Here is a 15073-nt window from a genome sequence, read left to right on the forward strand (position 1 = left end):
GTCCCTCCTCTGGCTCTGCTCTTGCTTTCTGTATTAGTCTGTTTTCTGTACCTATAACAAAATACCTGAAGTTGGGTAACATAAAAGACTTAGTTAACCCGGTTTGGAGGCTGAAAGCTCCAGGATAAGGTGGCCTCCTCTGCGTGACTTCTGGTGGAGGACCCCTTGGCTGTGTCACACGGCGGGTGACATCCTGGCAGGAGTGTACCCTAGCAGATCCCCCCGCCAATCTTGCTCCTTTATAATAGGCCCTCTTGTGGGAACTAACTAGGTCCCCTGAGAACTTCATTAATCCTTCTGAGCGCAGTGTCCCCAGTGACCTAACCAACTCTCTTCTGGGTCCCACCCCTTAGTTTCCATCCCTTCCCCACCACCACACCGCGAGGACACGGCCTCCAACGCTCTAACGCTTGGAGGACACATCGCGTCCAAACCACAGCCCTTTTTACCTGGTGTGCCCCTGGGCCCGCTGGGCACGGCTCTTTCTCTTTAAAACACATGGTTGCACAGCAGTCTTTGGGTAGAATTCAGCTTAAGGTCATAGTTTGTTTGGCTCACATTTTGAAAATTAAATGAGTTGCAGTAGGTAAAAATGGGATTGCATAGCCTCCCTTCCAATATCCAGGGGTCCCTCAAGATTTCGCGGGCACGACCCCCCTGGTGGGGAGGACTGGAAGTTCCCTTTACAAGGGAGGGGTGCTCTCCAGTTGGCCACCATCCCCTTCTGGGGCTTCGCTCCTGTGCCTTCTATCTGCCAGCGGTTGGGGTTGGGAGGATGTTTCTCTGACCGTGTGCTGATGGCAGAGTTATCTGCGCACAGGTGACGTCAAGTCCCACTGCTGCTTCCTCAGAGACCTCCAGGAACTGTTACCATCTTCTAAAAGCATCAGACTGATATTAAGAGAACACACAGAAGATCAAGATAAAAGACTTTAATTTCTTTTTCAAAATCTTATTATTAGAGCAAAAAAGCAGGGTCATCCTATCCAATGGACACATGACATATTACATGCAAAATAGTCGTGGAGTTTTATTGGTAAATTGCTGAGAACAGCACCTGGCATGTAGCAAACACTTGATGTATATGAAATCAAAATTTAAAATGTAAGGAATGTGGCTCAACTGACCACCCCCCCCTCATCTTTCCCCCTGTCCCTTTAAGCCCAGGGTGAGAGGAGGGAGGCAGAGATAAGAGGTGTGTGGTCCCAGGAGTGGGCAGTGGGCGAGATGCCTGGACCTTTAAGGGAGGGAGGGCTAACGCCCCCAGATCTCCCCCTGCCTTAAGAGGCACGGGAATCCCAGTGGGTAAGTGAACTGGTGACGAGGAGCCGTGCGTCTTGCTATCAAGGGTCACACTGCAGTCACAAGTTCTCTGAGTCCCTCTCCAAACTCCTTTCCTTCAGTGTGGGCAACACACAGTGATCTGAACCAGGGTCTGGCTCACACAGGGGCCGTGAGATGCCAGCAGCCGAAGCCAGGCTCCCGTGGCCCGGAGCCCCACCTGTGAGGTCAGCAGGCAAAGTGTCACACCTGTGTGCACCTGGGGTGCGGGAGGATCCTGGCTTGCCTGGATTCTGAAAGGCCTCTGGGACCCACAGATTCACGCATCTCCAGGACGGTAGTAACTCAGGCTGACACGTGCCAGGTGGCCTCACAGAGGAGTCCTGTTCACTATGTGCAATGAGGACTGGAACTGGGGGAGCCAGAGCTGTCTGAGGATGTCCTCGAAGCCTGTGTGCCGCTTCTCATTTGTTACATCCGGGGCTTTAAAAATCATATTTTACTTAAATCTTCCATAATCTCCAGGACTGTCCAGGCAGAGGGGATTTCAGGATGTCCCAGGGCAGAGGGTCCCATGCTCTGGGTGGCAGCTGGAGAAGGTTGACACCCAGGAGAGCTGCTTCCCTGGCACTAGAGGAGGTCAGTGCCCAGCTCCTCCAGGTGCACCCCCCTGCCCACCTCTTGTCTGCAGGGAGGGGTGTGGGGGCAGCTCTGTCCCCAGGGAGGGGTGGGAGGCGCTGCACGAGTTTCCCAGGGCTGCAGTCACCAAATGCCCCAAGCTGGGGGCTTGGACCACAAGGTGGAGTCTGCCTCAGGCCCCAGAAGTCTGCAGGTGCAGTGTGGGCGGGGCCTTGCTTCCAGGGAAGCCTGGAGGGAGGGGTCTTCCTTGCCCCTCCCCAGCTTTTGTCAGGGCCATCAATCCTGGGGGTCCTTGGCTTTCAGCTGCAGGGGTCCACTCTGTCACTGTCACCCCATGGCACTCTCCCTGCATCTGTCCAAATTTCCCTTTTCTTAAAAATACCAGTCCTATTGGATTAGGGCCCCTCCAGTGACCTCATCTTCCCAAAGGTCACCTTCACAGGTACCAGGGTTAGGACGTCAGCATATCTTTGGGGAGGCCACAAAACTGCCAGTTCATCCCCAATGATCCTGCCACCTCGGCCCCACGTGTGGCAGTGCCCACACCCACTCCTCCCCGGGGGCTCCTCGGGGTGGGGACACCTCTCCATCTGATGTAACTGAGCACCTTTCCAGTGGTGCATATTCTGAAAGGGGCTTTTGTCCTCCTCTATCTCGATCCTACAGGAAGAGGGTCCTCCTAGACTGAGACGTGTGTGGAGGAAAGGTGTGTCTGTGCCTCTGAGGATGTGTGGTGTCTGTTTGGGGGAGGGCCACTTGAAGGGCAGGTGGATGTTAGGGAGAGAGGGTGGTGGGAGGGTGGGAGGAGGACAGAGCACAGCAGCAACAGGAGCAGATGGAAGCAGAGTCGTGGGGCATTAGGAGGGACATTGACTCTGCAGCTTCAACGGGGACCAACGCCACGCTGGCTTGAGGAGGAGCGAAGTTCTGTGCAGCGAACCCTGATTTGGTGGGTGGTGCAGGAGGAACTCGCGCTTCATGGCCGGGCCCAGGCCCCAGACCCTTACTCTGCCCTCTGACAGCTGCTCATCACCTGTCCAAGTCCCAGTCACTGAGAAGGGGGACAAGGACGGTGGAGGGCCTGTCTTTCTTCCCAAGGATTACTCGGAAACTGCATGCCTCACCTCCCCTTCCCCTAGCCAGACTGTCCTCTGACCTTGCCCGCAGGGGGGGGTGCGTGGGAAAGGCCGCGGTGTCAGGGATTGTGCAGGATTTGACAAGCCAGCAGGGATGTTGGGGAATAAAGGATGGTCTATTTCGATTTTAGAAAGAGTCATTAATCCACCCTGCACCCCTAAAAGAGCGAAAGATATCCAGTGGCACCCAGACAAGAAAGAACACGAGGAAACGCAGGTTGTCGTGGGGGCCAGTCCTGCTGTAACTGCGCTGTGGGGCTCACGCGGAAGGCCGCGCCCCGGGCAGGTGCGTGCTGGGCTGTTCCACGGCCAGCTGGTTCTCAATGACGCGACACGCCCTGCAGCTCTCCAGAACGCGGGCCTGGAACAAGGCCTTGCCCTTCTCCTGCCACACGTCCGACTCGATGTACACGTTGAAGGGGTCGTGTGAGTGCTCCAGTTTCTTGGAGCGGATGTAGCTCAGCATGATGCCCAGGGTGAAGAAGCCGAAGAAGCCCAGCACCATGAGGATGTAGAGCGCCGCCAGCTGGCTGTCGTCGCGGACGGGAGACCTGCGGACCAGGCTGGACGCGTTGGTGCCCTGTTGAACTAGCTCCCGCCACAGCGTGGTCAGATAGGGTATCACCGCCGTGGAGTTCGACAGGATCATCTGGGCTTCCAGGTCGCACTGCTGGACAGAGAACTTCCCAGGCAAACTTCCTACAAGAAAGAGGCAACCTGACGTCAAAGTTACGTTGGTCCCACCCACGCACATGCGCCCGTGGACCGGTACACGATTCTCTAAAATTCGGGTGAGAGAGGCGAGATACTCCTCAGTCCATGGCATGTGCTCCTTGGGCCTGCAGGATGCCTTCTGTTGATGGATCAGTTAATAAATCAATTCCCTCTATTTCCACTCATCATCCCCCACACAGGTGAACACTGGAAAGAGTTCCATTAGGACATATTGTTGTAGATTACTGCATCCTTATGTGTGTGCATTTTAGTTTGCATAAATAGTATTGGGTTCCATATCTCACTGGGTATCTCTCCTGAATAAAGGACTTCTGTGTTTTCTTTTTAATATGTTTTAGTTTTAGAGGAACACAATACCTTTATTTTATTTTTTATTTTTATGTGGTGCTGAGAATTGAACCCAGGGCCTCAGACGTGCCAGGCAAATGCTCTGCCACTAAGCCACAATCCCAGCCCAACCCCTGTGTTGTATAGCACCCTCACGCTGCTGTGTGTCTGTTCCCTTAAATTCAGTTGTTGCACAGGCCCCGTGAATACACACTGCTTTGCTCTGCCCTGTCCCCCAGAGATGGACCACTAACCCCATTAAAAAAAAAAAAAAAAACCTCACCCTTGTCCTCCTCTGGGCCTGAAAAAAAAATCACATTTTATACAATTAGTTCTCAGAGGCTTGAATGACTTGTCAGACTGAGGTGCTGTCATGGAGCCCTGGGAAGCAGTGAGCAATGGGTGGCTGCTGTGGACTGAAGTGGCCCGCCGAGTTCCTCCTTTGGAAACCTGCTCCCTGCTGCCACAGTGTTGAGAGGTAGGACGTTTGGGAGGTGAATGACATGGGGGTAGAGTCCAGAACTCATTCGTGGATCAAGGGGTCCTCTCTGGCAGGCTCGCCCTCTGCCATCTTATGGTGCAACACAAGGCCCTCACCACATGCTGAGCTCACGCTGGCACCAGAACCTTCCCAGCCTCCAGAATCATGAGCTAAATAAAACTCTATTCTTTAGATATTACTCAGTATGCAGTTCTAGCAACAGGAAACAGACCAGAGTGGTCTTCTGTACCATGGGCGTCTCTCTAGAGGCAGCCTCATTCCTTTGAATGGAAACCCTACCCCATCCCATGGCAGCCTTTGGAATAGCAGCCGGAGTCCACTGAAGCTACCCTCTAAGAGACCAGTGGAGCAGCCTGTGCTGTCTGCCCTTCTCTGCCCACTCTCCTCCACTGGATGGCTGGGCATGGCCATGTAGAATGTGACTTTAATCTTGATGGCACTCTCCCTGAATACCCGTAACAGGTCAAGTAGCTGTGAGATGGTCAGAAATTTCATGTGCTCTTAAGCACTCCATCTAGGAGAACTTGTGATCACTGAAGCTAGAACAATTTTTATTCATTTTGGGGGAGAGGATTCTGGGCAGATGCCATCCTCTACTTCCACCCTGTACTGGGAAGCAAAGGCCCTCGGGCCAAGTCAGAAAAGCAGCTCGAAGCAGCTGTGTAGGACATCCTTCCCGGCACCCTGAGTGACTGCTGCAACCAGAGGTGACGGAAAGTTTGGAACACAGTTTCAGGAGAGAGAAGGAGTTTAAGGAGAGAGAAGGTCCACCAGACAACTGGGCAGCTCAGCCTTTCCCAGCTAGGATGGCGACTGTGACGCTCCACATCAATATGCCCAGGACAACTGTCAGCCTCAGAAGCCCGGCTCTTCTCCAGAGTAGACCCAGAGCTGCGCTTTCATAGAATTGGCTTAATTTACAGTGTACACTGAAGCCAGCACCAGGTGAAGACATTTCCGACCTTTGCAAGGCCCCTCTTCCTCTACCCATCCCTGAACTGTGGATGCACTGTTGCTTCTCTTTTCTTCTCACCTCACTCTCTCCCTGGAGGGTCACAGCCTCTTCTTCATGGCTAACTCACCTGACCATGACCATGGTCTCCCTTCTAGGTAAGAGTCACATCCCCAATGACCCACCAGGGAGACTTCCCTGTGGCTGGCCCCAGATTGCTCAAACCCCACACCCCCCACCCTGCCTCAGTGAACTGAATGGTAATGTCATTGATCCCCAAATGTGAGTCATCCTCAAGGCAAATCTCATCATGCCAGTGCCCAGGTCAAAGGCCCTCCTGGGCTGTCCACCTTCAAGTGGAATGCCCCCTCATTAGTGTGACTAGACACCTTAAATTCCAGGGGCCCTGCCTTGCTCTCCAGTGCCACCATTGATAAGGTGTCTGGACCCTACGCTCCTGACCCCTGGTGCCTTCCTGGACCGGACCCTGCACACCTCCAAACGGTGCCTATCATGCTTTCCAATTCAGCTCTCCTTCCTGAAGCCTCCTCTGGCGTCAGCTCCTTGCTGACAGGCTCTGAAGGCCCCTCAGCCTGTCCCCTGCCAGATACTTAGCTTGATACCTGCACATAGCAACACAAGAGCTGACCAGGAACATCTGCTGAGTAGATGCCACCGGAACCTAACACCTTTTCCTGAGTGGGGCCAGATTCTTGAAAACCCACTTACTCTAATAGACACCAATAAGCCGGCTTCAGAGCATTAGCTAACTCCCTTTTCTAGAACAGAAATGGTCTCCCACCTCGAGAGCATGCACAGTGGAGCAGAAAGAGCTCAGACTTTGGGATGGCACCTCTATCCCCAGGTTTGGATCCTGGCCCTGCTACTTCCCAGTCACAGGACCCTGGACAGGTTCCTCTGTCCTCCTCAGGTGTGTCTTTCCCCCTTAGTAAAAGAGGAGGAAACCTCACAGATATCTGTGGGCTACTAGATCATTGATATGGAGTGATGACCCTGTACTGGGCACAGAGAGTGACACTTTGTGGTACCCAGTATGAGATTGTTTTTCCATCTCATTAAGAAATGGTGGCCTACAGATTTGGGCCTTTGGTGTTTGATGCTAGGCTTCCCCATGGCTGACCACTGTGGCTCTCTTCCTTACATGTGGAGAGAGTCTTGAATGAGAAGTGACCACAGCTTGTGGATTCCTGACTGCTAGGCTTCTGAGTTTGTGCATAGAGGCTATGAGGGGTAGTACAGCTGTGTGGGCTCAGGAGAGACCCAGACCCCAATTCTTACACAAAGTTGACTTTGTCTCTCATTTGATAATAGATCCAAACTCAGTGCTCAACAATTTCTTCTTAAATGACTTGGAGTCACTGTATAGAACCCTACTCCAGAAAAGAGCAGGCCTTGAACTGATGATATAATGCTATTTCCAAAAAAACCCACAGTGACCACAATTGGCAAATAATTCTGCTACCAATTACTATTAGGGGCTTCTTATGGCTTAACGACCATGTGGAGTAGTCCGCAGCAGGTTAACGCTAGGAGTCCAAATGTTCATTGGTTTAGAACCAATAACTCCACACAGCAAATTAACTTAAGAGTAACTTCTGTATTTAATGCATACTGGTGGGTTTACTGAGAAGACCTGTTACTTAAAACCAAATGGAATTTTCTATGATCCAAGGAAGCAACCAGAAACATCTGCTTTGGAAACCTCCCGGACCTCAGCCTTATTCTAAGGTAGCAGGTAAAGCTTGGGTATGCTTTAGAAGTTTGACTTAAAAGGCAGATTGCTGGGCTCCTCCGTGTCCAGAGTGTCAGTAGGTCCCTCACAGAACCTGAGAATTTGCATTTCAAACTTGTTCACAGGCAGTGGTGATGTTGCTGGTCAGGAGACCATGCTTGGTATTCTACTGGAATCTCCTGGGGAGTTCTTTAAAAAGAGTGCTGCCTCTTTTTCTGGAGGTGGATCCCACCTCCAGAGATTTGAATGTAGTCCATCTGGGTTCCTGCCTGGCAGTGGGACTTTTTAATTTATTCTGCTATGGTTTGAACATGTCCCTCGAAGTTCATGAGTTGGACAATTAATTCCTAAGGTAACAGTATTAGAGGTGGGATCTTTAAGAAGTGATCAATTCAAATGGATTCATGCCATTATCTTGGGAGCAGATTTCTAATAAAAAAATGAGTTTAGGACTCTCTCTCCCCCCATGACTCCTCCTCTCTTTCTCATGTCCCACTTCCCTTCTGCCTCCCACCAGGGCGACAGAAAAAAGGTTCTCTGCCAAATATGAATCCCTTGACCTTGGACTTCCAACTTTCCAAATTATAAGAAACAAACCTCTATTCTTTATATGTTACTTAGTCTCAGGTATTCTTGTTACAACACACAAAACAGACCAACGTCCCTCCATTTGCAGCCAAGATTGAGGACTTCCAGGCTGTGGTGTGAAACCTGAGAAAATTGACCAATCAGTCTTTTGTGCTACAGAGTAGCTGGAAGAATTTTCTAAGAATATAAAACATGATTTTACAGCCTAATTTTTGAATCTCATTTGTTTTCCAGATCTTTCTTATTCTTGCAAATCTTTGATGTCTGAAGTTTCCTGAGAAAAATTCTGGCCTTCACCGTATCCCTACCTGTCTCCATCCTAATGCACACCAGCACCTTAAATTATTATTAACCTGTCAGAGGTTTTTGCCAGACCAGAAACTAACTGCTTTTCAGATAACAACTCTGCAATAAAAAAAAAAAAAAACTGTTTTCTTTTTTATGCATTTAATTTATCACATTGCTTTCACTAAATGCCCTCTGTACCCCCAAAGCCTGCGGCTGGGTCACTGAGATATTTTGTATAATGCATCTTCAAATAAGCTGGGCAATATCATCTTAACAGTCAGCATGGTGTAAATGACACAGAGGCCAATCTGCATGCCATTAGGGAGCTTATGTCTGATTCTCTAAGTTTACTCTCATTATGTCAAAGCCGTGACCCCAACATCAGACTGTGGCACTCAGATGAATTTGGAGAGTGACTAATCCAACCATCTTATAAGACAGGGCTCCATAGAGGGGAGAGGGCTTGCCCGGTCATCTCTCCTGTCAAAAATACATGTGAAATTTAAGATGTTAGGTCTCAATTCACATTTTATTTGTATAGAAAAAGGAGTCCCTAAACCCTTGTAGAAAAGGGACAGATTAGTTGGGCTCAAAATAACTAAGAAATCCGTGACTCTGTCAGGTAAAACTTGATCTCACAAATGAAGATTGCCTTCCTACCTAAATATGCCACCTGAACTTGTCCCGCATGCCCACACCTCCTCCACACCCCAGCCCTAAACCCCAGAGAGAACCACGGCTTGAATAACTTGCACAGTGAGTAAGAGGCTGTGGAGGCAGTAGCAACAGGAACCAGGGATGTCCACCTCCATGCAAATCCAATTTGATGCTCAGCCTGTGCTGAACATTCTGAAACTGGGTCTTGTTGGTCCAGAAAGAGGGGAATTTCTACAGGCTTCTGCATCTGCCTAGATCTGAGGCATGGACACAGCTCCAATCAAGTTAGTGCACTTTTGTTGTTATTGTTCTTTTTCTTAAAACTATGGAGCCAGGGCTGTTGGCCTGCTGGAGATCAGTCGGGACACAGGGTTCTGGGTAGCTACACTGAACTAGCTAGCTGCAATGGAGCCCAAGTGGCACTCAGGGCTGAAGGGGGCAGGGGGTGTTGCCTTGCCGTTTCCAGCATACATCACCTACATGCACTCATTTCTCCCACACGCTCTGTCTCAGTCACCTATCAGTACTGATAACAGCCTAGAAGCTTCCAGAACAGAACTGGCAACTGTCCTCCTTTTTACAGCATGTACTGCCTGGGTGGGGCTTTCATGGCTGACTCCAAGCTTTCTTCCAGGAGGGCTAGATTCTGTGGGCAGGCAAGGGAGACCTGGCTGTCAGAGTCAGAGGGAACCCAGGGATCCAGTTTCCTGCTCTGCTCAGCCCTGGATGGAGCGCACAGTCCTCCCTAAGCGCCTCCTTATCTGGGTGGAATAGGAGCAGCATTCCTGTGGTTGAGAACAGCATTTCTGAAGCATTTCCTCGAAAGAGCAGTCCTTAAGCAGGACTCAAGAGACCCAGTTTGAAATCATTTGGCCTGGGATGGAGGAAAAAGAATGAGAGTAAAAAGCAATTATGGATAAGCCTAATTTGTGTGAATATGATCTTATCTGAGTCAAGAATCTGGAGTCCATTTTCCTTGGAAGTAACTGTTCATTATTTTTGTGTTTATCACAACCTATGTCTGAATTCTGGAAACATACTGTATTTCTCTTCTAGCAGGAAAGAAGATAACCAGGGCCACCAAGTCTTCCAGACAGTGACTACTGTCTTTGTCTTCCATCTTCCTTCCCTTCTCCCTGGAGTTGGAGGGTCTCTAAGGCAGCCAGGGTCTCTCAAAGAATTAGGAGTGAACCGTTCAGAGGCACAGAACCAGAGTGTCCTTATGGATTGGAAAGGTGTTTTCTGCCACCATCTGGCTGGACGTGGTCTGTGGGCCTTGATTCTATCCCTATTACCAGGTGCCCCCTAGACTTCTTCCTGGGTGAGACACAGGGAGCTTGGGATGTAAGGAATGGAAATACAAGGAACACCCAGGAAGTTCAGGCAGGGCACCAGTGAGAGGGACCAGTCAGCCTCCACATGGGAAGAGAGTAAAAAGTATAGATAGAGAATGGATGACAGTTAAAATCACTTATAAAGAGGACAAACAGAAATCTCATCTTCAGTTAAAGAAATAATCTAGGGAGCCCCACATTCCTCATTTGAAAACTGGGGATAATGACATCCACCCTGATTACATATGGTGGACCTTGTGCAGCATAAAAAATTCCACCATGTTCTTACATCTTTCTTTGGCCCACCACATCTGCTTGTTAGAATTCTGCTTGTCCTTTGAAAGCCTGCTCCTGAGCCAAACTATGTATGAACCCAGTTAGACTTCCCTCTCTGCTTTGGCCCCTCAGAGAGCCTGGTCTCTATTTTTCCAACTACACTGATCACATTCTAACTTGTAATGGAATAATTTATAGATGTGCTTGGGCATTTCCTTCAGGGCGCTTGAAGATCAGACTACCTTGTTCACCTATGCCTCCCACTCCAGCACCCAGAATATTTCAATAAGGGTTTGCTGAGTTAAATGGGAACACAAGTACTAGATTCAATACCACTACAGTGGGAATGAGAGGGTGAATTACTGGTAAAGTACACTACACTCTGGAAATAGACTGTAGGATAATCACAGGAAAACTCACAATGCAGTATGCTTTGCGTGTGAAAAATTTGTTTCTTTATATTATTATTTTGCGTATTAAAATTCATATCATGTACATAGTCACATATGTATCTGCAATTCACCTTATTCCTAAAAATGACTGAGGCAGTCAGAATTGGTAACAGTAGAATATAATTTTCAACCCCCCCCAGTTACTTTTACCCTATTTTCCTACTCTTTTTTTCCATAGTATTTATCACCTGCTGTATTGATACAGGTTTCTTAATTATTATGTCCACTGTTTGATGTTTGTCTTTCCCATCAAAATACAAGTTTTTTTTTTGTGAAAGATATGAAAGAACCTTAATGTCTCAGCCTTATCTTCTCAAGTCTTCATTGAAAATAAAAGCTTTTGAGGACAAGGATCTTTGCAGGCATTGTTCCTTGTTTCCTCCCCAGTGACTAGAGACAGCCTGGCATATGGTGGGGCGCAATAACCATTCATCAAATGCAGGCGTGCCTGATGCATAAGTGTTCCTTTCAACTCCTACAACGACCACGAAGGAACTGTCTCATCCTCAGAAACTTAAAGCGACATCAGTGAGTCCCTCTGAGGTCTTCAAAGTGCACCTTATTTTCAGAAGGATTCCCTTTCTGAGCACCTGTCATAGGTGAGTCATGCCTCTGATCTCAAGCCTGTCTTCTGGGGAAGCACAAAGGCCTTTCTCAGACAGACCTCAGCTCACCCGAGGGACAGACAGCACCGAACACAGCAGAGAAGGCAGAAAGAAGGCTTTGACCCTGAGTCACAGCTGCTGAGGAACTTACTTATCTCACCACCACGTGTGAACTCTGCAAAGTTCCCCCATCACCCTGACCATAAATGACAGCTACAGCTAACTACAGGGTCTTCCTTAATGGAGCCGGGAGCTCTTAATCTAAATGTGGACTCAAGTGAGTATCAACTGGCAAGCAGCAATCTGAAAACCCTGGAGGGCATGGATCAGGCAGCTTTCTTCTGAAAGTTCTCAGTTCTCCCCAGACAACAGTCAAGGTCAGTAGATATCAGTACTCTTCTCTAGGTCCCATGCCCTTTCCACCGAGAGAGGCCAAGACCCAAGAACCTTCCCAGTTCAATAAGTAAATAAAGTAAATTAAAAAGTTTCTCCCTTTGAGGCCGTTATGTATTCAAGTATTGCTGAGCTGGAGGTCTCTCTTTGAAACAAAGTGAGGATTGGGATGGTGGGTGGTTTTAATTTTCTTTTGATACTTTTAGGTATTTTCCAAATTTTCTACAAGAATGCCTATAACTTCATAATTATGGAAAAATGTTTGTTGCTCTATGGTGGTGAGATGCTTTCCTATGCCTTTGTTTTATAAGTAAGTGAAGACAGGCGCAGAGAGGGAAAGAGAGCGAGAGGCTGAACCGTGCACCGAATTTCCCACTGCAGAGTTCAGGGCGCCTCCCGCCTGGGGCACCCTCTGTGCGCCCTGAGACTGAGACGTGGTCAGGGAGCCCGCCAGAGTCCCCACTAGGGCATCCGAGCTCGGGGCCAAGTGCCTGGAGGCAAGAACCCCTGACTTACCGGGGTCTGAGGCGCCAGAGAGCGGGGCGTGGAGCGGAGTCCGCGCGGGCCGGGTGCCGGAGCCAGGGACTGGCGAGCCCGGAGGCGGCTCCCTGTAGGGCCAGCGCGCCGGGCGGGCGGGGCCTCCGGGAGCCGCAGGACGCCCAGCGCGCTCCGCCCCGCAGACTTCGGGAGTCCCGGGGCGACCCCAGCCCGGCCCTGGCCCATCCCTGCCTGCTTTCCGCACCCTGCGCTCCAGGCCAGTGCAGTGGCGCACTGGGAAGCGCTTTGGATCGCACCGGGTAGGCTTAGGGCTGGCAGAAAGTCAGCAGAATCCAGAGACAGACAGACCGAAAAATCTACCTTACGGCGGGATTTGGGCTTAGCAGGGAAGAAGCCGCCACAGCCAAGAAAAATGCTCTCTGGACGACCCCAGCACCACCACCAGCTGCGCGCCTGGAAAAGCACCTCTTAAGCGTCTCCAAACAGAATCACTTTAAAGCTTGCTCGGAACCCCACCAGACTCCTAGCTTTATCCCGCACCCCAGTTGTGGCTTCGAACCTATTCCGCAAACATCCGTTGAGCACCTACTTACTGGGTGCCTGGTCCTGAGCTGAGGAAAGGCAGAGTCCCAGCGCGACAGTCAGTTGCTGGAGGTGCCCAGACTGGCACCACACTCCAAAATCCTGAGGCGGTGGGAACAGCCCTTATGTCAGCGAAGGGGCAAACCGCACTAAGGAGCAGGTGTGCTCCTGGTGATTTCACAGGAGCTGCCCGCCAGTTTGACAGGTCAGAGTGAGAAGGGACAGTCTCCAAGGGACACTTGGTGCTGCGCTGGGGAATAAGGTCCCGGCTCACGGTCTGCAAGCTGGTAGCAGAGGCAGATTTCTGACCTTAAAACTGGAAGACAGTCTCAGGTCACTGCCTCAAGGTCTTCCTCAGCGAGTCACTTGACCCCGGACCTCCTCCTGGGCGTTCTCCTGGGGAGGAGGGCAGTCGGGGCTCTCCAATTGGAGGGGTCCTCCTGTGTGGCACTCTGGGACACTACCTGCTGCCGACAAGGCAGATCTGGCAGTCTTCCCACGTGGGTGGGAATATAAGCCCGTGAGGCCTCTTGGGAAAGTTCTAAAATGCACATAGCCCTGGACATGTCATTGTACTCTGGCAAAACTATTTTATGGACAGAATTTTAGAAAAGAAAATTTTAGAACTATAGAAAAGCTTCATGCAAAGATTCTTTGTAGTTTTACTTACAATAACTAGAATCTAAATGTCTAAAAAAGGAAAATGGTTAATTACATTATGGTACATATGATAGAATGTTATCCTACATACTGGAATATTATTTGTAGTTATTAAAGTAATGTTTACCAATAATTGGTTACAACATGGGGGCTCTTTATATTACAACCTTACATGAAAAATACAAAGGCCTAAACTATACATAGGTGACACTAGACATTGTTTCAAAAGATAGTGAAGAGAAACCCCACCATTTTAACATTGTTCTTTGGTGGTGGGCTCATTCAGGGTTTATTGTATTTATGCTGTGCTATGTTTTCAAAAAATTTTTTAAATTTTTTATTTTTTATAGTGGGGATTGAACCCAGGAGTGCTGAACCACATCTGCAACGCCCCCCCCCCCTTTTAAAAATATCTTATTCAGAGACAGACAGAGTCTCCCTGAGTTGCTTAGGACCTCACTAAGTTCTAAGGTTGGACTTGAACTTGTGATCCTCCTGCCTCAGCCTCTGGAGCCACTGGGCCAGGTTGTTTTCACTTTTTAACAACTCTATACTTTTATCTTGAGAAAGAGAGAAAAAAATTCATGACCTTTATCTGAAAATTCCCTGGACTCTTTCTCCTCAAGTTCACGTTGCGTGTAGCAGTGTCCTCTTCCCATCTGCCCACAGAGGATTCCACCAGGAAGGAACGTGGAAATGGATTGAAGCCAAATGCTTGTCACGCCAGACTTCTGCACGTGCCAGAGCACCCGACCAGCTGCCTCCAGCGCCCCTCATGGGGTTTGTGAGGACAGTGCGAGAGCGGTGTGTCCGTGGGGAGAGGCCTGTGTTAGTGGCTCTTATTTTTCTTCCTGGTTCTCTCCATCCCCCGTAGGATGAGTTACCTGGTTATTACGCTGCTGTCATTTCCTGTTTGTCATGGTGAGGCACGATTACAGATGAGAGTGCATGCCCTTGCTGATCTTGGATCGGCCTCCTCTGTCTCTGGTGTTTCTCTTCCTCTTTCTTCTCCCGTTACCCTCTTCCCATGGTACAGGTATGACTGACCTTCACATGATGCTCTTAACGAAGCCACAGCCTGCAAAGTCCCTGAGGTGCCTCGGCTTCTCTCTCCCTCTCTCCTTTCTTCTCTTTCTGTCTTCTTGGTCCCTTTATAAGAGGGGTGGCAAACACAGTTCCCTGCTCCTCTCAGTGGATTTAATTCATCATCCATGACCTCCCACCTCAGAGCATGTGACCCCAAAGCCTAAACCCCAACTCTTCCTCATTCTCTTTTAGGAAAATCTCAAATCTTAACTCATAGCGTGGACATCTTGCTTTTGCTCCTAACTCTGCTCTTTGCTACTGAGGAAGATAGCTCAATCTGTCACCAAAAAAAAGCTGGGTCTTCAGTGTAACCCACCTGCAATGCAGGA

At 49.5% G+C, this 15073-nt stretch overlaps 1 protein-coding gene across 3 annotated transcripts; it reads right to left on the reverse strand.

The window, feature by feature from the left end:
- Nucleotides 1–970: 970 nt before the first annotated feature.
- Kcne1 (potassium voltage-gated channel subfamily E regulatory subunit 1) lies at nucleotides 971–13426 on the reverse strand. Of its 3 annotated transcripts, none has more exons than XM_047564579.1 (2): nucleotides 13308–13426; nucleotides 971–3755 (listed from the first exon to the last, which is right to left on the reverse strand). In XM_047564579.1, the coding sequence occupies exon 2, from the start codon at nucleotides 3703–3705 to the stop codon at nucleotides 3316–3318; it is 390 nt and encodes a 129-aa protein (XP_047420535.1). In that variant the 5' UTR covers nucleotides 3706–3755; nucleotides 13308–13426; the 3' UTR covers nucleotides 971–3315. The 3 variants fall into 3 exon arrangements, with proteins under 3 accessions (XP_047420535.1, XP_047420534.1, XP_047420533.1); XM_047564578.1 differs by lacking the exon at nucleotides 13308–13426 and adding an exon at nucleotides 13010–13276; XM_047564577.1 differs by lacking the exon at nucleotides 13308–13426 and adding an exon at nucleotides 12435–12487.
- Between the last annotated feature and the right edge of the window lie 1647 nt (nucleotides 13427–15073).

Source organism: Sciurus carolinensis, chromosome 9, assembly GCF_902686445.1.
Source record: "Sciurus carolinensis chromosome 9, mSciCar1.2, whole genome shotgun sequence".
Classification (NCBI taxonomy): domain Eukaryota; kingdom Metazoa; phylum Chordata; class Mammalia; order Rodentia; family Sciuridae; genus Sciurus; species Sciurus carolinensis.